This window comes from Sebastes fasciatus, chromosome 10 (genome assembly GCF_043250625.1).
Source record: "Sebastes fasciatus isolate fSebFas1 chromosome 10, fSebFas1.pri, whole genome shotgun sequence".
In the NCBI taxonomy this organism is placed as follows: Eukaryota; Metazoa; Chordata; class Actinopteri; order Perciformes; family Sebastidae; genus Sebastes; species Sebastes fasciatus.
In genome coordinates this window covers 32,092,772-32,113,886 of record NC_133804.1, presented here as the reverse complement: position 1 = coordinate 32,113,886, position 21,115 = coordinate 32,092,772, and the positions used below count along the sequence as shown (strand labels likewise).

Below are 21,115 nucleotides of genomic sequence, written 5' to 3'. Positions count from 1 at the left end.
TAGCCTAGACCTCAACTTTATGCAAAATGAAGAGCGGGCGACATGACGGTCCGTTTCTCAAATCGCGCTGCCGCCACGCTTCCAGAATGCATTGCATGGCTGCTTACATACACAATGAATGGGAAGCGTGGAAAGGACGGAGCATGTGGACACGTACTGTACCACCTCCGTCAATCTCAGCCATTTCCCACACTAACTGACGACCCAGAGACACCACGTGATGCCAACGTCATTTTACGTCGGGTATCTTCCGCAGATAAACAAAATATTCATTTATGGCCCGCCAAAATTTGTAAATGATTAATTCACAGTCAAAATATATATATATATATATTTTCAGGGAAAGCCATACTTTTATTTGGCACCTTTCTAAAAGCTATGTGGATTATTTAAAAAAAAATATTCGTCTACATAAAAATGTTATCAATAAGACCTTTAACAAACACCAGGTGGACCGTTGTTACCTCAGATCAGTGTTGATGAGATCCACATGTTCAGTCTGTGCGGGTCCTTCTGTCATGAACATCTGGCTGGAGATGTTTACTGTGCAGGAGTAAAGGCAAGTCATTATTTAATGAACAATACATTATTTACTGGATGAATTCAAATGTTGCATAAAATACATACCTTCATCTGCTACTGTAGTGGAAGAGTGTCATTTTGTGTCATAACAAGTTGCTTGATTTAATACCATTATAGTTTGTACATTGAGTGATTTGTCATGATTAACAACATCAACCTGTTAATCAGGTTTAAAGACAGTTCAGCTGAGAGAGAGACGTCTTTCTAAGTGGCCCCTTTAAAACGACTGTTTCCTCCCCGAACTGTAACGCCACTATGCAGACATTCCTGAGCAGACTGGAGGGAGTTGTGCCCATATTAGGAACATGTTACCTGATATCTGGCACAAATCGAGCCTGGGAGAATAAAAAGGCCATCAGTATTGGCTGTGCAGGATCGCGGCTTTCATAATAACACCACTCTGCCTCTTTATCCTGGATGGAGGAGTGAAATCTGACATATCTATATTTTAGTTTAGGGGGGCGGTGAAAAGATTTGTTAGAATAAGTTATTAGAGCAAGGTGCATATTTCACATGGTGCCTTAGAGTTAAAACTTTTTTTAAATAAATGTATTCAATAAATACAGCATGAAAAGGAGTCATTTAGCTCTAACATCACACACTAGAGCAGGGGTCTGCAACCTGCATCTCTTTAGTTCCTCTCCAGTGGCTCCCTGTAGATTTTTAAAAATGGAAATGAATAATTGTTTTTTTGTTTTTGAGTATTAGGGGAAAAAAAAAAATCTGAGATTTCGAGAATAAAGTCATAATATTATAAAGTAGTAATTTTATTATTACAACATTTTTCTCGTAAAGTGTATGACTTTATTCTCATATGACTTTTTTTCTCATAAAGTTATAACTTTATTCTCGTAATATTACGACTTTTTTTCTCGTAAAGTTATGATTTTAATCTCATAATATTACGACTTTTTTTCTCACAAAGTTATAACTTTATTCTCGTATTATTACGACTGCACTGAAGGCTTTTCTTGATGGAAATGATGGTTTCGCTCTTCTCCCGACTGGCTTCGGCCAGAGCTTGATTGACAGACGGTTAGTCCAATCACCTGCCATGTGTCTATCGGGTCAGTCAGGTAAAAATCTCTGGAGTTCAACAAATGCATTCTTACACAACCTAGACATATAAATAAATTAAAAAAAGGAAACAAGGTAAATGAGGAGGCTGTTAGAGCGAGGCGTTTAATCAAAAGCTCAAGCTTCTGTTTATTGACTGTTGCACGCACATGTGAGAGTATATTTACACAGATGTAAACAGTCAGTACCTGCAACACAGAGAGAGAAAACACAACGTCTCTCTCTCACGCACACACATCCATACACACTTGCAGGGCATGAACACACACATTCATACACACAGATAGTTTTGCAGTATAAAGATAAGAGTGGACTGTCTGGAAACACACAAAGCACAGCAGGCCTCTTTGGTCAGCTACTTCAGACGGGATGTCCAACGATGAAAGCCGATCACTAGTCACCATTCAGAGAACAGAGAGAGAACAACGCTGGCGGAGCAGCAGGCAAACACCAAATAAACCTACATCAGCTTTTTCACATTGTTTCATGTGTCAGTCTAAAGAACAGTGGCACAAAATTCTGCTTGTATATATTTGTTTTTTTCCCTCCACCATCAGCGGAAGATGAATGATTAAATGCTCTGTAGAACACACACAAAGTACCTGAATGGTGAAGAGTATGAAAGGAGTCTTAATCATCTCGGCTGCCACTGCTATCTGGAATTAATTCTTTACAAAGAAACGTCAACAAACATTCATTCATAAACCGACATGAATTTGCTCACGACCTTCCAAAAACATAAAGGTAAATAATATAAAAGCAGCTGTTTGATAAAACATAAGAGCAAAAATGATAATAAAAAACATTCTAAATGGCTGGAGTGCAAATTATTCTTTTTCCCTTCCACAAAATAATATTCAATAACAGCACAAATGAAAAAAAGCATAAAATGGTAGAAAGAATAAATCATTTCCTGGACGATGTGGCGTCAAGAGGCCTGAAGATTATGATTTAGAAAAAAAAAAATGTCAACACTTTCAATTAGAAGTTCCTGCACAGCAGAAGATAAACTGTGGACGGAAAAGAGATATCGAAAAGTCTTCCTTCCACCTCTGTATCGTCACGAACACACAAACAGGCCTATAAACTATCCTTCCTCCATTATCATCTACTTCTTTCACTCGTCTCTGAAACACTATCATCACCATCATCTTCTTGCACCCACATTTTTTTTTTCTCCGGCTCACCAAGACGATGAACCACAAAAAAACATCAACTTAAGTCTCCGTTGTTCGGAGTGTTTTCTGGCTTCTGTCCACATCAACACAGCGTTGTCACGACGACACCCTATCAACGCTTCCTGTTAAACCCGCGTAAACAGCTGCTCCAAAACAAAACACTAAAGAGCTCACGAAACTCTTCTAGTGCACCCACACTGACATACTGTAAGACTACATGTTTAATGTAACACATCCATCAACGAGTACTCTTTTAATGCATCTTTACATTAGCATTAATTCAGTATATAATATACTCCTGTTTAACCATCAAACCCTCAAGGACACTATTGTGTACAGCAGATAAAAAACATCCAGCGTATCAACAACAACTATTGATTGTTGTTCTATTCCGACAGTTCTCATAACGATGAACTGCCACAGTACCGACGTAAATAAATAAATATCTGCTCATCATGTGGCCTTTCCTGTCGTATTCACTGATTCTACGGACCTCACCGTATAAAAGGGCTCCAGGGCTGCAACAATCATTCGATAAAAACAAACCACTTTGATAATCGATTAATCGTTTAAGTAATTTTTTTTTTAAAGGTCCCATTTTGTGCTCATTTTCAGGTTCATACTTGTATTTTGTGTTTCTACTAGAACATGTTTACATGCTGTAATGTTAAAAAATAACAACTTTATTTTCCTCATTCTGTCTGCCTGAATATACCTGTATTCACTCTCTGTCTGAAACGCTCCGTTTTAGCTCATTTCAATTGGAAGTTGGAATTGCAACGGAATTGCGTTGCTAGGGCAACAGTTTGGGTCCATGTTTACTTCCTGTCAGCTGATGTCATTCACATACACTGCAACAGGAAATAAACTGGGACACATTTAGAATGTTTATGTTTAAAACCGTGTAATGATCTATATATTGTATATTTGTGACATCACAAATGGACAGAAATCCTAACGGCTTGTTTCAAAAGCACAATTTCTGAATACGGGCTGTGTGTATTTCTCCGTATATTGAGCGTTTTGATAACATTACTTATACAGCACTTAAACCTGTTTTATAATATTAAAGACATGAAAATCTCACTTTTTTACAATATGGGACCTTTAAACAAAACCTCCTCACATTCACCGCGTCCAGCTTCTCAAATGTAAATATATGCTTCTTTGTTTTTTGTCTTCCATGATTATAAAGTTATTTTTCTTTGGGTTTTCAACTGTTGATCAAACAAAACAAGACATTTAAAGTATGTCATCCTTAAACTCTGGGAAAATTGTGATGAGCGTTTTATACTTTATAAACCAAATGATTAATCAATTACACAAAAAAAAGACAGCAGATTAATGGATGATAAAAAATAATAGAAAGATAATCAATTCTCTGATATGCCAAACTCACAAAAATCACTTGTGTTATTATTAATTATAAGGTGTTGAATTCATGTATATATATATATATATATATATGTGTGTTTTTCAGATTCATTTAATGAGAAAATCTCGACATTAATACACGATTGTAATAGAAAATGTACGCACAAAAAGCTAAATGTGTACGACAAATGTGTGACTCGGTACTTAAAGTACTCTGTTGCAAAAATAATACAAAAACACTTTAAGGTCGTCTGCATTCACAAAATGTCAAAAATGCAGGACAGAAATGGCACTACGTCTTTCCTCCGTTAAATTTGGATCTCGTTTTTCGGGAACAACAGCCCTTCTTTGTTCTGCTGTGAGCGACATCAGCTCTTAAAACACGGTGTAATAATAATAAGTCCCTCTCTATGTCACAGTCAAAGGTCATTGGGAGAGATCCACAACTTTCACTGCCAGGTTACACTGCGATCAGTGGCATCACGACACTATTTACAGGCGAATAGCACAAACTTGAGTATATTGCTACCTTATGTCTGTTTTTGTGTTTTTTCTTTTCTTTTTTTAACAAAGGAAAACTACCGCCCCATCCTGAACTGGCTCTGCTTCCAGGAAGCTGATCCAGTATGGGGGTTTGCCAGGCTTAAAACTACAATTCCCAGGCACTTGATTGTAACAAAACGTACAGTAAAGTTGTCCACTGGGTCAGCATGCCTCTGATGCGCAGAGAGAGAAGGCAGCAACATTCAAGGTCGACCCGAAAGCCCCTCAACCGCCCCCCATACGAAGAAAAACAACAAGCATCCTCAGCATGCATATCAAAGTTATAGTACTCTTATTGATATACTGTACATCGACAAAATTAGCTAGTGGTTGCATTTAAACACATGCTGCTAGACCTCTGTGCAATGCTACAGTAAGGTGACTGACACGCAGCTTTAAGCAAAAACTAAGAAACTTTTTCAATTGAATACCAAAAGAAATAAATACGATTATATTACAATTATGGCAGACGCCAGAGAGGTGTGGGAAACGAGCAGAGCGAGAATGAGGTAGAGACAGAGATATGCCGCTAGAGGAAGTGAGAAGAAATGTGTGGAAACAAAAAGAGGAATGAGGCAAGAGCAAAAGGGGAAAAAAGAAGTGTGATAGAAGGAGTGTCGGGTACTGGTCTTTTGCTCGATGGCTCGTGATCAGTGTGAGTCGGACGGTTTCGTCTGGGGTCTGCTGCGTTGATCTTCACATCCGCAAGCGGTGGTGGGGGTCCGTAAAGGGCGGCTCAGAGTCATCCATGGGCAGCACCAGGCGCGTGCCCCTCATCACCAGCTCGTGATCTCCGTACGTCAACTCTCTGTCCAAGTCGTCGGAGATGCCGGCGAAGGCCGCCGGGCCGCCGCTCGTGTGGGAACCCGAGGCGTCCGTGCTGACCGTGATGTCGCCGTAGGTCAGGTTGAGGTCGCCGTCCGTCAGGATGAGGTCGGAGTCGTCATCCTTTAGCTGGCACTCGTTCTGGCGAGAGGGAAGAGAGAATGATGTTAAATACTCACACAAACCAGAATAAAAACGACTTAAAGGCCCAGACACACCAAACCAACATCGAAGAACTAGCGGCGATGAAGGCCGGCAATTGAATCGTTTCACGTCGCCTGTGTTTTGGCCAAAAAGTTGCTCTCTAACACGCCGCAAAGACGACAGCTAACGGACAACTACCACGTACGTTCTGCGCCTGCGTGAGACAAAATAACTCTCCATACCAACAGGTAGCAGTAGTCTGTATCCGTCATTCAAAAAGGGAAAGCCGAAGACCGAGGACAGCAGATATACAAGACGTTGTTAGGATACGTACATGAAACAAAGCAGCGTCTGACGACGCTTAGCTTCATTCCAGACGGACACGTCGCTGTGAAAATATTTTTGAACTGGAGTGGAAAAATGAGAAGAGCCTTCTGTGTTTGTCCTCTTGACTTTTACTCGTTGGCTTGCTTTCCTCACTTCCGTTTCTCTTCTTGTGCACTGATTCGCTTAAGCTGAACGGCCAATCTGAGTGATTTCTCTCACCGACGGCCTCCATCGCCGATACAACATGCTGAATCATTCAAAAAGCCTTCGACGCGGTCAGACTAGAGCCGGCGGTGCGAGACACACCGCCAAAAGCAGGCTGACAGACGCTCATCGACGGCCGTGTGTCAGGGCCTTTAAACTTTGTATAAAGCAAAACGTTTTACCAATAAAAGGTCGTAACTCTGGTTAGTGATTATTATCGTTTCACAATCTTAAAGACAGGGTCGCCTCAGGAGCTCCATCTAACCCCCCCCCCTTGGGGCTCCTTCCAAGGCAACGCCCCCCACACACACACACACATGCACGAGCACCGCCGCATCGTAACACTACTTCACAGACACAGAGCGGAGAGAGGACCTCAACTCAACAACGCTACCTCATGACCAGTAACCGCGGCAGTTTTCTCTTCCATTCTCCAGGAAACGTGCGGCGGCGACGCGCTTTGAGTTCAGGCTGGTGCACGCCAAGGGTAGAGTACGAGCAGGGAGGCAGGGAGGCATCTGATTGGTTCTTTCCAAGCGGACCGCGAGGCAGTGATTGGTAGACGTTTTTACAGGATTACAGCAGCTACAGATGACGGCTCTTTTCCAGTCCTTTTTCAGAGCTCATCAGTAATGGATCGCTGTCGGGGTGTAAAGACCATTTCAACCAATATAACAGATAGTGGAGACTGGAGAACATCGTCAACTCTGCCTTTAAGATTCAAACTGGACTTCTGTGCTTCATGATTCATCAAAATAACTTATTTTTCATGGGTTAATACAGCTTAAAACCAAAAATAGCTCCTCCTGTATGAACCGGTGTCTGACCTCATAGGCCTGAGAGCTGGTGAGGAAGCGGGCGAGGGGGCCGCAGCAGGGAGGCAGCGTGGCGGTGAGAGGGGGGCCGCTATGAGTCAGGATGGGCTTCACGTAGCTGGAGGGGGGGGCTCGAGTCAAGGACACATTACGTTGAAAACAACCATTAAGAGAGAGAGAGAGAGAGAGAGAGAGAGAGAGAGAGAGAGAGAGAGAGAGAGAGAGAGAGAGAGAGAGAGTACAACACGACAAACAGAAACAAAGGTTCCTGTAAAGTGAGATTAATGAATGCTGTGGTTGTTGTTCAACTTAAAATCATCAAATTTAAGTAATTCAATTAGGTAATTTACTTAAAATACATTTATGACCTTCATAATACACAGCCAATAAAAGAGATAATTTGTCTTCAAGTCTATACAGACTGCTCCCTCTGCTGTCTGACACCGTGAACTACAGTCAACTGTCTGACGCCAGTACAGTCCACATCTTCTAGCCTTCATTTATCCATTGTAGTGTTTTGCGCTTTATCTGCAGTTTTAAATACTCGTGTTTGTTATTGTATTTTGTGACTGTGTAATTATTACTGCTGTATACGTTACATATATATATATATTACGTCATGTTAATAACACTCGAAAGTTGGGCTAAATTTGGGTGAGGAAAAACTTGCATGGCCATTTTCAAAGGGGTCCCTTGACCTCTGACCTCAAGATATGTGGATGAAAATGGGTTCTTTATATATATGATATGCCCACTTTATGATAATCACATGCAGTTTTTTTTAATGCAGTACAAATGTGTTATTTTCGCCTATTCCAAAATAGTATATTTCTGCATAGTGGGGTCCCTAAACAGTCTTGGAATTACATAAATTGGGTATCAATGTAAAGCTGAGACTCTTGTGGATCCAATGAGCCCAACTGTATTCATGTGTGATGATGTTAGTCCCCATAGGAGCCATTTCATTGTAGTGAGACTATTTTTTTTTGTATAAAATGACCTGTGGTGACCTCTAGGATAATCACAGCCTCATGAAACTTTACAGCCACAAACTACAGACTTAGAGCATTCAGAGGATGGATGGATTTCCTAGCTATAGTTTGACAATAAGGTGGTTTCTGAGCAGTTTACACAACAGAAGTGCTCTCGCAATTCTTGCAAAAATTTCAAAATGTCCAAAGTTTTTGATCCCAAATCACAGCATGGCTTTCTCTATGGTCTTCCTCAAGGTCTTGGTGTCTTAATGTGGTATTTTGGAGGGATTATTGATCGTTTTTATCAATTCTCAATTGGGATTGTTAATTAATTAATGTATTCATATTTATTTCTGATTTATTTCTAGAAGAACTTGACACACAGTGCTGAGCAGCATCTCAGATTATGTTCCCAGCTTTCAGATGATGTACACCACTTCTATGTGACATCTACTGCTGACCTGCTATCTCCCCCTAAAGACCCCCTGTACCCCCCTAAAAAAGACATAAACAGGTCTATTTTTGGTCTTACAAGGGTTAATAAAAACAAATCACTTGTTGCCAAAGCAAAGGATACTTGTGGTCAAAGTTGTACCACTTTCTGAACAGCCAGGCACTTTCCTGTTTGGTGCTTCTCCTCTCTGAGCCATCAGTGATGCTCACCTGTACAAAAAACAGAAAATGTGGTTTAGCTAGTTTTCTCACTATCAAATCACAGCAATAAGTATTTTTCACAAGGGGGCAACACTTACAGAGTTATCTTGATCAGCGTCCACGCCCACTCTGTTGAAGGAAAACAAACACATGTGAACCAGCTGCATGTTATAAACTGTCGGAGCAGAACGGTGTTGTGAAAGCGTGTTTCCCCCGTTTAGCGAGTTCCTGAGGTGGGCGTACTGTGAAGAAAAGCCTGGAGCATTCACCAGAGCAGAGCCAAAGGTCATATTGAATGATTCGTAGAGTTTTTTAACCTGATGAGCCAGTTAAACATGTCTGAACAAAGTCTGGACAAACAAGCATTTGAAAAAGTAAATTTATCTCTGACGTTATCTGAAATCCCCCGACGTGTTAAACTCCAGTTTGACTCAGGAATGGGTTTTATAGGTGGAGGAGAGGCGTACCGTATGCGCTGGCAGGACAGCATCTGGGTGGTGCCACCTCCACAAACCCAAACAGTGAAGAAGACCACGAGCAGAGTGGTGGTAAACATCATCTGACGGGCGTACGTCGCCGTGTCCCTGATGGACAGGGCGAAGGTCATCGCGCCTCGCAGTCCTGAGGAGCACAGCAACGGAGAATGTTACACACAAACAGGAATGCAAGTTCCTATATGAGACTTATCAGGTGATCTCTGTTTACAAGCCTGTGTAGGTTTTATCTTTTAATCTACTCACAGAGAGCTGCAAGAAACAAGAAAATGTTTCAGTGCCTCCACAGGATGCCTAAAAAAAAAGTCTTATACTTAAAGGGATAGTTCGGGTGTTTTGAAGTGAGGTATGAGGTATTTATATACAGTCAGTGTATTACCTGCAGCAGATGATGCTCCAGTTTGGAGAAACAGACAAGAGTTACTGTTGTGTTGTACTGCTGTGATCAATATCACTTTAAGTGTACGCTATATTTTGAATATTTTAACCAGCAACTCCCGTATTATGCGAGGCAAAATTACTGTTTCTGTCAATTGAGTCTGGTTGCGAGAGCATAGATATAGCGTACACTTAAACTGATATAGATTTGTTTAGGTGGGTCTTTCTTTTAAGTTACTAAAATACGTTTTGCTGCCTGTCTCGTCCACAGCATTACGACACAACAGTAACTCCTGTCTGCTTCTCCAAACTGGGGGCGTGCCGACCGTCATCTACTGAATACACTGAATACGGATAAGTGCCTCATACAACCCCACTCCAAAACACCTGAACTATCCATTAACCAAAAGATTTTACAGGGGGGGTTACAATAAACAAAAATTTTGTCTATCTGTATATCACTAACCTGCAAACATCATCATGTGCTGGAAGTTGGATCTGATCTTGTTGCGTCGTCCAAAATTAAGAAGGAGCGAGAGAGGGTAGATGTTCGCAGCTCTTCCAATGAACACCGCCACCTGGGTGGGAACGAGGTTAAGGAGAGGACAACAAAACAGAGAGCTGGTGAAGTCTCCTCACCCTGTGCCCAGCTCATTTACTGCCCCTTTAAATCAATCACTTCTTGGGAGCTTTCTTCTTCAAAGCCGATACTAACATGCGAGAGAAAATAGCCAGCGAGCAGAGGGGTGATATCAGACTCTGCGTGTGCATCAGATAGTTTCATATATATGCAAAAGATACAAAAGCTCCGACGATGAACATGGGATTAAAGACGTGGCTCTGGAAGGTGAACAGGGTCAGACCCATGTAGGAGAAAATGAAGTTCTCTGCCAGGAAATTTAGCACCTCGAACAGCTGCAACACAAGAGAAACAGCAGCAACTGATTTAGAGAACAGCAACCAAATTACATTCACAAAGGTTAAACAAACAGCTAAATACACTTGACCTGCACGGCTTTGACTGCAATCAAACTTTAAAGGGACTCTATGTAAGAATCAAAAATTGCTTGTTAGCAGCGACACCTGTGGCCGTTAAGTCAACGAAAGTCAACATCCTGTTGCTCGCACTTGTGCTCGCTCTACATGAACGAGCATCGCTCAAAACAGTGAGGAGACACACGTCAGCTAAAACCACAATATCACTCTATATTTCAGCTGCTTGGCAGTAATGTTAGCTGACCAGACGAAGGTCTCTCCATGAATCAATGCTGATCCTAGTGTTGGCTTTTCCTGCCTCAGCCTCCCGACCGCGGCCGGAGGGAACAGGGGAGACACCGGAGTTTTGGTCGGAGACGATAACGTTTCTCTCTGTGGAGCCCCGCCACTTCACAAGACACGGGAAACCTCTGTTGGTCTGGAGGAGCTGCAGCAGTTATTTCTGCACAAACTTACACTGTACATTCACTAGATATTCTCAGAGCTAAACTAACTCTTCTGTAGTGTGGAGTGTGCGCGCATGCACGTGAGAGGTGGAGCAAAAGAGCGAGAGCGAGCGCGGTGTGTGAGTGAAGGCAAGCAGGCAGAGGAGCAGAGTACAGCAGAGACTCTGGCCCTGGAGACCAAAGCTACGGTCTCCCCCGCGTCCTCCGACTGCGGCCAACACTGTTTAACAGACGGGCTTCACTAGATAGAACTTTGCGGTTTTGGTGCTTCCGTGTAGTTTGTGTTGAAGTCTGAGTCTGAACAGCGTAGCCACATGCAAGCGTGAGACACCGACCCGCAATGATTTATACCTGTAAGAAGTTACAAACAGTCCCTTTAACTTTTAAAACATTTCTTGACAAGGTCACTGATAAACTCCACCTTTAACTTTGTTTTTCTACCGTCAAAATAAAGGCACAAACATTAAAAAAACAAAAAAGAACAGAGTGAGCAGGTGGTGTGGTTGTAGTCCAGGCCTGACCTGTTTGGTCCTGTCCTGGGACTCAGGAGACAGGTTGTTGAAGGTGTAGTGGGCCTGAGTGATTCCACAGAACAGCACTGCGACCACACCTGCAACACACCAGGAGAAACAGAAGAGTTAGAAGATCAATAAAACACTGATTGTTATCAAGAACATTAAAGTAATAATCTCCAAGATTTTCATTTAAAATGTTTGTCAAATGAGGTAACACAACGGTGATTGGCCCACTGATGAAAGCCCATGCATTTTGCAGCATTACGAGCTGATCGTCTGAGGCAAGGATCGCTGGGGAAGTGGGAGCCAATAACACACCTGCAAAATTACCGCTTATCGCCATAGGTGCTGCCAAAGAGATTTCAAATGTTCTGTAGCTGCAGCAAAGTCTCTGCAACTAAATTACTAAACAGAATTTTATCAAGTCCTTTATCTGATCTTGTCTTATAGAACGGCAACAGAATATATTACAGTATGCCATTATTACCTTGGATGTTTTAGCACCATGTTTGAATGTGTGTGTGTGTGTGTGTGTTACCTGTGAAGCCACAGGCCTCAGCCAGCAGGAATGTGCTCCATGACATGAGGAAGAACAGAGCCGTCTCCAACAGCGGGAAATCCCTCAGTTTGGTGAACTTAGTCACGTACGGACAAGAAGTCAAGGAGTTTAACAAAAAGACACTGAAAAAATTAATTCACATTATAACATCTTTGTTAAATTGACAGCTTCTGATGTGGCGATTGTCCACCTGTTTCAAGTGGGTTCTTCAAACAAGAAAAAATATTGTAATTAAGTCCCATTATTGACTCATTTTGTAATTAAATATTTTAATCTTAATTTTTTTACCTTTACTCTACAAAAAACAAGGTGGTACCACTCTGTATCAATCAAATTGTAAGTTTTTTGTAATGTAGTATTTTTACAAAACCTCATCTTTCAAACAACAACTGAGTAAATAATTCAGATTTAATTTAACTGCTGATGCTTTGTAAACATGCTCCAGTGGATGTCTTAAGAGGACAGTTTTAGAAATATCTATTTCTTATATATAAATAAATAAATAATGAAAAGATATGAGAGCAGTGACGACCCCGGTGGCGACTCCCAGAGCAAAGGAGCCGCTGAAAACTCCGAGGAACATCCCCAAAGACTTCAGCAACGCCATGACCTCGAAGGTGTGAGTGTTGTCCCCTTGTGGCTGGTACGCTACTATAGACCTGAGATAACACACAGAGAGTTCATGTCAAACATTAACATCAATAACTGCAGACTGAAGGTTTATAGAGTTAAACATAAACTCATTTAGCTAAAGCTAAAGCCCTGCATACAGTAAATGTAGAAGGCATCTCTATAATATGATCTAACCTGTACTGTAGAATAATCTTTTGTCAATAGCTGCACATTGCATCATCTATAGTAGGCCTCCTCAAACAGGGACATTCTTTGATAACATTCCAGGTTTGTTTCTGATAAAGAACAGGATTTCACAGCAAAAACTCCCCCTCATGCAAGTTCAGATAAAGAGAAAAGCAGAGTGATGTAGAGGTCAGAGGAACAAAAGAAGTCTCTATTTGAATAGTTCAGGGTTAATACTCAACTTATTACATATATAGCTTAAAGCTGAAGAAGATATTTTATGAAACAGTAGCTATATTGTGACAGTAGTACATGAAACAGGTAACCTGGAAAAAAAATCATGTGCCTCTGTGTTCTCCGGTGCTCCTAACGGCATCTGCAAGATTTCACAGACCGGAGGAAAACAAGCAGTAAGAGCTGATCTGAGGTCTGCTGTCCAGCTGACGTCTACGAGAGCCGGCTGTCAATCACTCTGAACTCCGACCAAACGGTCAAACTAGGCAGCGCTGATCAAATATGAATCAATATTCTGTTACGTTAATGTCTATTTCTCTCCTCAGATGTTTTCAGAATCATCTTGTAGTGCACGGTTTAGCTGTGAAATGAGAAAGTTTGTGACGCCGCCGCCATTGTGAAATCTGGTGAAGGAACGCCAAGTTCTGGTCACATGACTGGAGCACAGCCAATAGGAACGCTTTCACTCTGAAATGACCTGTGATTGGTCAAAGTCTCCCGTCACGGTCTACAACAGTGTTGAAGCTGCCAAATGCAGGAAGGACAGCTGGCAAAAGAAAAAACTCCCGATGTGTGAATGCGTAAATTAACAGACTTATTCATTTAACGGAACACTCAAAAGTCAGATAGTCGTTTAGATATAAATAGCTTTGAGAAGTGTAATGGATGGATGGATTACACCCGATTATGCACATTAACAAAAATGCGACGTGTATGACCATTTTAACCTTTTTTCAGCTGCGTCCCCATCTCCGGCGGTGTGAAACGGACTCAAGGGCAAGTAAACACCCACAGCATACAGCCAGCTGTCCTTCCTGCATTTGTCAGTTTATACTGTGTTTTAATGGCTTAAACTTGTATTGTGTGTAATATTATCATACGATCACCGCACCGAGCTCTGATTGGTCAGTACTTTTATACGAGTTGATCTCTTATCTGGAACATAACCTGCTCCGGAGCGCCAAATCCTGCTTCATAGTACAGGCCTCAGAATTTGGACACAATAACAAACAGACTGGATCAAGCGAAAGGTAAGAAAACATTCTATTTCTCTTTCCATAATGTTGTCAGACACTTATAACAACAATCTGAGCCTGTCAGTGGCAAAAACAGGCACTTTTAGTGGATGTAACGTTACACTGATGCTGCTCACTTGCCCTCAGCTCGTTTTGCTGGTTACAGCGTTCTCCCTCCATACTGGACCAACTTTTGTCACCTTATACATCACCTCTGTGTCACCTGATAGTTGAGTATCAACACTGAACCATCCCTATAAAGTCATCAAAAGAACAAGATGATACTTTGGTCAAATAGCTTTTGAAAATAATTCAGTTTTCTTAAACTGGAGTCTGGGATGAGAGCGATTTTTATCACAGCAGAATTATTTGAAATTCAGCAGGATAGTTGTCAGTCAGAAAAAAAAAATGTTTCAAATATTCCGCTGAGGTAGTTTTGTGATAAAAAATGTATTGAAAGTGATATATTCACCTTCTCCTCTCCATTCACAGCCCACACACACTCACAAAACAAATCACCGGGCATTGTGTCTATAAGCATTCCTGGCTTCCTGCCTTCTTGGCTTTTGTATATAAAGTAATCTTCAAAAATAATAATAGGAAATGTGTTCGTCGCTGACTCAGTTTATCAAAAAATAAATGACTAAATAAGGCAATGTTTTGCATCTCTGCTTGAATAAGCCACAGTCAAAAAACAAATGGCCGGTGATTTGTCATGTTTGTCCCAAGGCACCGCAAAAGGCACACAACGCCATGCTCTACTTAGTGCACCCGTTCAACGGGCTGGTCCGAGTCTCTCCGCGGGGACCGGCCCTTCCACCGCGCCTGCTATTACAATTTATTATTCTGTGGAAATAATAACAGTCACATGCAGAGGAGGAGAGTTAGTGTTAGCTGAGAGACCACCTCGTGTTCAGCGTGGCGTTAATGAGAAGCTGATATTAGGTTAGTTAAAAAGGTCACTGGCCGATCGATACGAAAGCATGACTTCGCCTTTTCTCTCAGGAGGAATCTAGCAGCTCTGTGCAACGTCAAGCTGGTTTGGAAAAGACTCTTGGTTTGAATGTGATGTGATTTACTTACGAGGAGAGAACCACGGCCACAGCATCGTTGAGCACGCTCTCTCCAAACAGCAAAGCGTACAGATCCACGTCGACCTGCAGCTCGTTGAAGATAGCCAGGACCGTCACTGTGAACAAACAGGAACACGTTAAACTCCTCTGGTGTTCCTGCACGTTAGAACTGAGCCAAATGACGACAGAGATGATGAGTTTTACAACACTTATTCTTCACTGTTTTGTAGAACTAGGAAAAAATACAAGACTTGCATTGGCAGATTTTAAACAACTTTAAACTCACAGCAGCAGAAGAGCTGATATTAAACTACAGTTTGTATGCAATGAAGAAAATCTAGAGATTGTTCATTGCTTTAAATATCTCGATGTCATTATGAATTATAATGGTTCATTTAAGACTGAAAAAACTGGATAGAAACCAAACCAGAGGATCTGCAACCTTTGCAATCGTTTACCATATTTTATCTGAAGCATTTGAAGAATGTCCTTCCTTTGTTTATTTAAGTAACATTTGTTGTACTTTAGCCAACGTTTTGTAATTATTGTTTGTTCTGTTTGTGCTCCACACCATGTGATCATGGTCCTGAGAAATAAAATAATAATCAAATCAAATCGAATCGAATCGAATCGAATCGAATCGAATCGAATCGAATCGAATTGAATTGAATTGAATTAAATTAAATTAAATTAAATTAAATTAAATTAAATTGAACAAACTTAAATTTTGAAATTTTAAAATTACAGGAAATTTAAACCAAAAATTGTCTTCCAAGTATTTATTTAATTTAGTTTGTGTTTTCTGAGCTTTTTCCCCCCCCGACACACTTCACTACAGTTTTTTCACTTTTTATCAGCTGTGGATCTCATCGCCATCTCAGTTGCACTTTTTTTTCCAATGTGAATTAATCATTCTTAGTATATTCTGTGCAACTTTGACAAATCTTTAGTTTAATGATGAGTTGTTTGTGGCTGTTTGTGAGAATGTTTACAACAAGCTTTGAGCAACTCTAAGAGGTAAAAATGAATCAAAGTTATAATTAGTGTCACTTGTAAGCAAGAAAAACTAAAGACTGAGAGTAAGGCTACGTACCGGGGTCTGTGGCCGAGACAATGGCTCCAAAGAACAGACAATCGGTGAAGAAGAAGTCTCCGCCCAGCTGTCCCATGTGCTTCATCAGCAACACACAGCCGTACATCAGCAACCTGACGGAGGAACAGCAGCTGGATCAGCATCATCGTCTTAAACACCACTGACTTTAGTGGCATTAAGGGCACGTTACCACCACAGTAACTGACATGTACAGTATGAATACTGCTCTGCTGTTACAATATAGAGTCCTACATGTGAAATCATTTGTTTTTTTGCAAATTAATATTCTTACCCAATAACAAAACAGGAAACAACCGTCCCCAGGAAGGCAAAAGCCAGGATGGATCCCATGTTGAGGAAAAAGTGTCTCTGAAAGACAAAACAATTAAACATGTCAACGATCATCTGCATAGTGACTTTAATCATCATTAATCTCTGAAGATGAGAAGGAAGAAGTGGATTTCATATATTGAAACAAAGACATAATTTCACCAGTCAAACTCGTGTTAAAAGTATTCACATTTAGTTTTTCATGCAACAACAGAGCGAGTGCCTTAAAATACTACTGTACCCTTTTCAAGCTGTAGCCAGCATGGAAGATGATAGGTGGGAGGAGAATATTGAAGAACACTTCAGGGTCAAAGGTCACCTGTGTCACACACAAAAACAACAGTATCACATTATGGTTCTGAATCAATAGGACTAGGAATTAAAAAGAAAATGGATACTTGGATTATTGGATAACTTAAATAAGTTAATTAGTAATAAATGACACATCTGGGGCGGCATGAGGTAGCTTCCAGGACAATCAACAAAAAGTTATTATAAAAGTAAAATGACAAGACGGGACAAGAAGCTTCTATACGTAGGCAGATCAGACACATTACGGCTAATATACCAGTTATGTTGTTGTAAAAATCGATCAGTGCTGTATTAAATGTTGCCTGTATTTCATTTTGTCGTGTTAATTCATAACAGACAATGCTACAGCAGCCTCTGTGGCATTTTGTTTACATGTTGCTTGTTTTTTTGGGGTATGATTTTATGTGGAATAAAGCGTGTAATTTTAGCACATATATGAAATCTGACCTCAGCATTTAACCCATCCTAAACATTTAGGAGGAGCAACTTGGGGTTCAGTGTCTCGGTCAAGGACACTTTGACATGCGGACAGGAGGAGCCGGGAATTGAACCGCCAACCTTGTGATTAAAGGATGACCCGCTCTGCCCACTGAGCCACAGTGCAGGCGACAGGCTACACACCTCAAACTTCTAACCCAGGTAAACAACTACTTTCACTTTCGCAGACTCGTGCTGTGTGCTACATAAAATCAGATAACTGTTGCTCACAGAATGATGGAAAGAGGCCAATTATTTCCTGACAAAAGTTTGTTTTGCTGCCTCCAGGGACCTGCAGTATTAAACCACATTTGCTGTTACCGCCAGTAAACAGGATGTCGCCGAATCAACCATGGCTGAAATCTTACAGATTGCCACTTTAAAGTCCCAGATGTCAGAAATACACACCCGCAAATGACCACAGGATAATAGTTATGGATCCAAAAAGTCCAAGTGACCCTCCGGCAAAGGGCATCTGTCCCTCATCATTTCTTTTCTCTGTCAGAAAGCAGCATCCTGACACTCAGTTTACCAGAAGTAATACTGTTTTTATAAAAGTTTCTTATCAGACCTCTATAGAAAGAAGATATATTTAATCAATTAATCTGACAAACTTTCTAGATTAATTGATTAATCATTTTGTCTATAAAATGTCAGAGCTGAAACATGTAACATAATGTAATTTCTCAGAGCTCGAGGTAACGTCTTCAAATTGTGTTTTGTCCGACCAACAGTCCAAAGATGAAAAAGTTCCAAATAGTCTGCAATTCATTTTCAGCTGATTGACTAATCAATTCATCAACTGATTGATTGAGCTCTACATTTTACAGCTGCAACATAAACAGTAGGAAAAAAAAAAGATTAAACCTGTTGACAGATACATAGAAACTTCACAATATACTCATGAAATGTAATCAGTGGTGGCATTATACAAATTACGATTGGCGGCCTGTTGTACCTTTCTCAGCATCTCGTTGTCTTGCACGTCGTTCAACTCGTTGGCGCCGATCTCTCCTTTCAGAGTGTACTCGTAGAATCTGCCGCTGACGTTGATCAGCAGAGTGGCGGGGCTAGCGTTAACGTGGCAGCTCATCGTGGCGTTGCTAATGTCTCGAGGAACATGGATGCCATAACGCAAGACTGCGCCAACAAGCACGCCTGGGGAAGAGGGGAAAAAAAGAGACAAGATGAATAGGATACAGAGGGGATAGTTGATTAATGTAAGGAGTCCGTGCTTGCAACAAGGAGGCCTAAACCGATGAAGAGGTGTCACGAGAGGAGGATTGTTTTGTGGAAAAAAAATGGAGAAAAAGTAAAATTCATAGCCTCAAAAAGCCAGACTAAATGGCTTTTTAAGAGCTGCTTTTGCTATGAAATTAAAGCCTGAAAAACATCCATTTGAGAATGAATTGCCCTGTCAGATTGTACCAGACAAATTAGGAATACAATGTGCTCAGATGTTGACTCAAAAACACTCTGGCTTGTAGGCTGATAAGACCTGTAGTCAAGAGGAAGTTGAGTGAAGCTATGTTGTGATGTCGCCAAACACAATGTGCTTATCCAAACAATAATATGTAAGTTGAGCCGTCATGGCAATACCTGTCCTGGACACATTAAAGAGGACATATTATGTTTTTTCCCTTTCCTTTAGTGTGTTATATATATTTTGTTGTGCACGTAAAAGTTCTGCAAAGTTACAAAGCCTAAAGTCCACGCCAAAAGGGAGTTACTCTCCCCCTACAGACACACTGCTTCTGAGCTGCCTGAAATGCCTCGCTTGAAGTTCTGCCTTTTTCTTCTGTAACGGGGTGATGTCACCAAGTAACACATTCCCATAAAACCTGCCTAGCGACTAGTTTGGCATGCCAAACTATCGGGTCCGATACTGTGCTCATGTACTCGTACTTGTACAAACAAAACACATACTGGACTGTGGGTAACAGGATTCTACTACAGCATGAGCAACTTCTCCATTTATAAACTTATTTTTAGAGGTCAGCTAAGGATAATTTTGACAACTCTCCAGAAATGGCACCAAAGAGCAATGACAGCCCAGTAAGTGCGTGTTGTTTATCCTGTCAGGTGTAGGTTTATGTTGGTGTCATTGTGTGCAGCCTGCTACTCATACTGAAAGCATCCTTGGCCTTTACCAGACCACATTGTAGAGAAGTGAAATTTTAGGCTTGCTTGTTCATGCTATATGGGGGAGAAAAATACACACCTGGTGGTGTTTATACTGCTGTAACTAAGCTTGTTACCTCACTACAGCATCTGGTGAGACATTTATAGTCGGGGTTGGAAGAATGAAACCAGATATTGACATGCAATCATTTCAAATGTGATAATCAGGACACACTTGATTTACACTTGTATAGGCCAAACACAGAGATGTCATTCATACTAATATGTATCAAACTAAATTCATCTTTTATTGAACCAATAATGTAGTTAAATCTTTTGAGAGGAGTATTTTGTTGTTGTACATATAGTAATGGTTTAAGTTTGACTACTTTATTATTTGCCAGCAGGAATCAAATCAAACTCGACACTAAAATATGATAACCCCCCAAAAATATCATATATTACTGTACATTGTTTTATACTATCCATTATTGCAATAGACTGAATGTATACCAAGATGTAATGTATATCTAATGTATAATAAGAACCATGCATGTAGTATCAAAACAGAATAGAATTATTAGGATAGCAAAAATGTAAATAAGTTCAAATGTGTTGTTAAAGAGGATTGTGAGTTAATTTGCTGGCTTTTTCATGCTAAAAAATGCACATCTGGGGGTGTTTATACTGCTGTAACTAAGCTTGTTACCTCACTACAGCATCTACCTGGAGTAGCCCAGTGAGTGGGTGTTGTTTATCCTGTCAGGTGTAGGTTTATGTTGGTGTCATTGTGTGCAGCCTGCTCCAAATGACGTCTACTGAAAGCATCCTTGGCCTCACCAGACCACAGTGTAGAGAAGTGAAATCTTAGGCTGGCTTTTTCATGCTAAAATGGGCACATCTGGAGGTGTTTATACTGCTGTAACTAAGCGTGTTGTCTCACTACAGCATCTACCTGGAGCATGCACTAAAATGCGTCACAGCTTTGAAATCTCTAGCCTGGGTTGCAAGAATGAAACCGGATATTGACATGCAATCATTTCATGTCACGCCGGAGCATCATGACGTCACGCTGGAGAGCATCCTCATCCTCACCGTAGATCATGGCCAGCCCGGTCTCGTGCAGGAACCTGAACCTCCTGTGTTTGAAGAGCCAGATGGTGAGGATGGTGAGGGTGAGCAGCATGATGAAGATGAGCAGGTCTGCGCTGTCCTGTCGGTGGCTCTCCTCAGCCTTCTTCTCGGTGAAGATGTTCTCCATGGCGCTGTCCTCCTCTGATGAAGAGGATGAAGATGCTGATGCTGCTCGGACCACACAGATGCTGACTGACAGACTCACCAGCAGCAGCAGCCTCAGCAGCCTCCTGGAGCCGCTCACTGACACCTTAAACATCGTTTCAGCTGCTCGGCGGTGGAATAACTGAACTGTCGACGTCGATAAGAAGCTAAACTTTGTGTTGATATGATTCACGAGCTGACCGGAGTGAGTCTACATCCATGGAGGAGAAGAGAGCAGAACGACGACAGAGCAACAGCAACAGAGAAGATCTAGGCCCGGAAGTGAAAACTAGTTTAT

The 21,115-nt window shown here is 41.2% G+C and overlaps 1 protein-coding gene across 1 annotated transcript; it reads right to left on the bottom strand.

Moving 5' to 3' along the window:
* Nucleotides 1–1,763: 1,763 nt before the first annotated feature.
* Nucleotides 1,764–21,115, bottom strand: LOC141774728 (sodium/hydrogen exchanger 6-like). The gene is made up of 16 exons (XM_074647514.1): nt 20,635–21,115; nt 18,377–18,576; nt 16,871–16,948; nt 16,592–16,668; nt 16,300–16,412; nt 15,217–15,322; nt 12,603–12,744; nt 12,065–12,170; nt 11,533–11,621; nt 10,371–10,484; nt 10,036–10,147; nt 9,165–9,318; nt 8,796–8,826; nt 8,621–8,706; nt 7,082–7,187; nt 1,764–5,720 (listed from the first exon to the last, which is right to left on the bottom strand). Exons 1-16 carry the CDS (start codon nt 20,930–20,932, stop codon nt 5,451–5,453), a joined length of 2,082 nt encoding a protein of 693 aa, XP_074503615.1. The 5' UTR covers nt 20,933–21,115; the 3' UTR covers nt 1,764–5,450.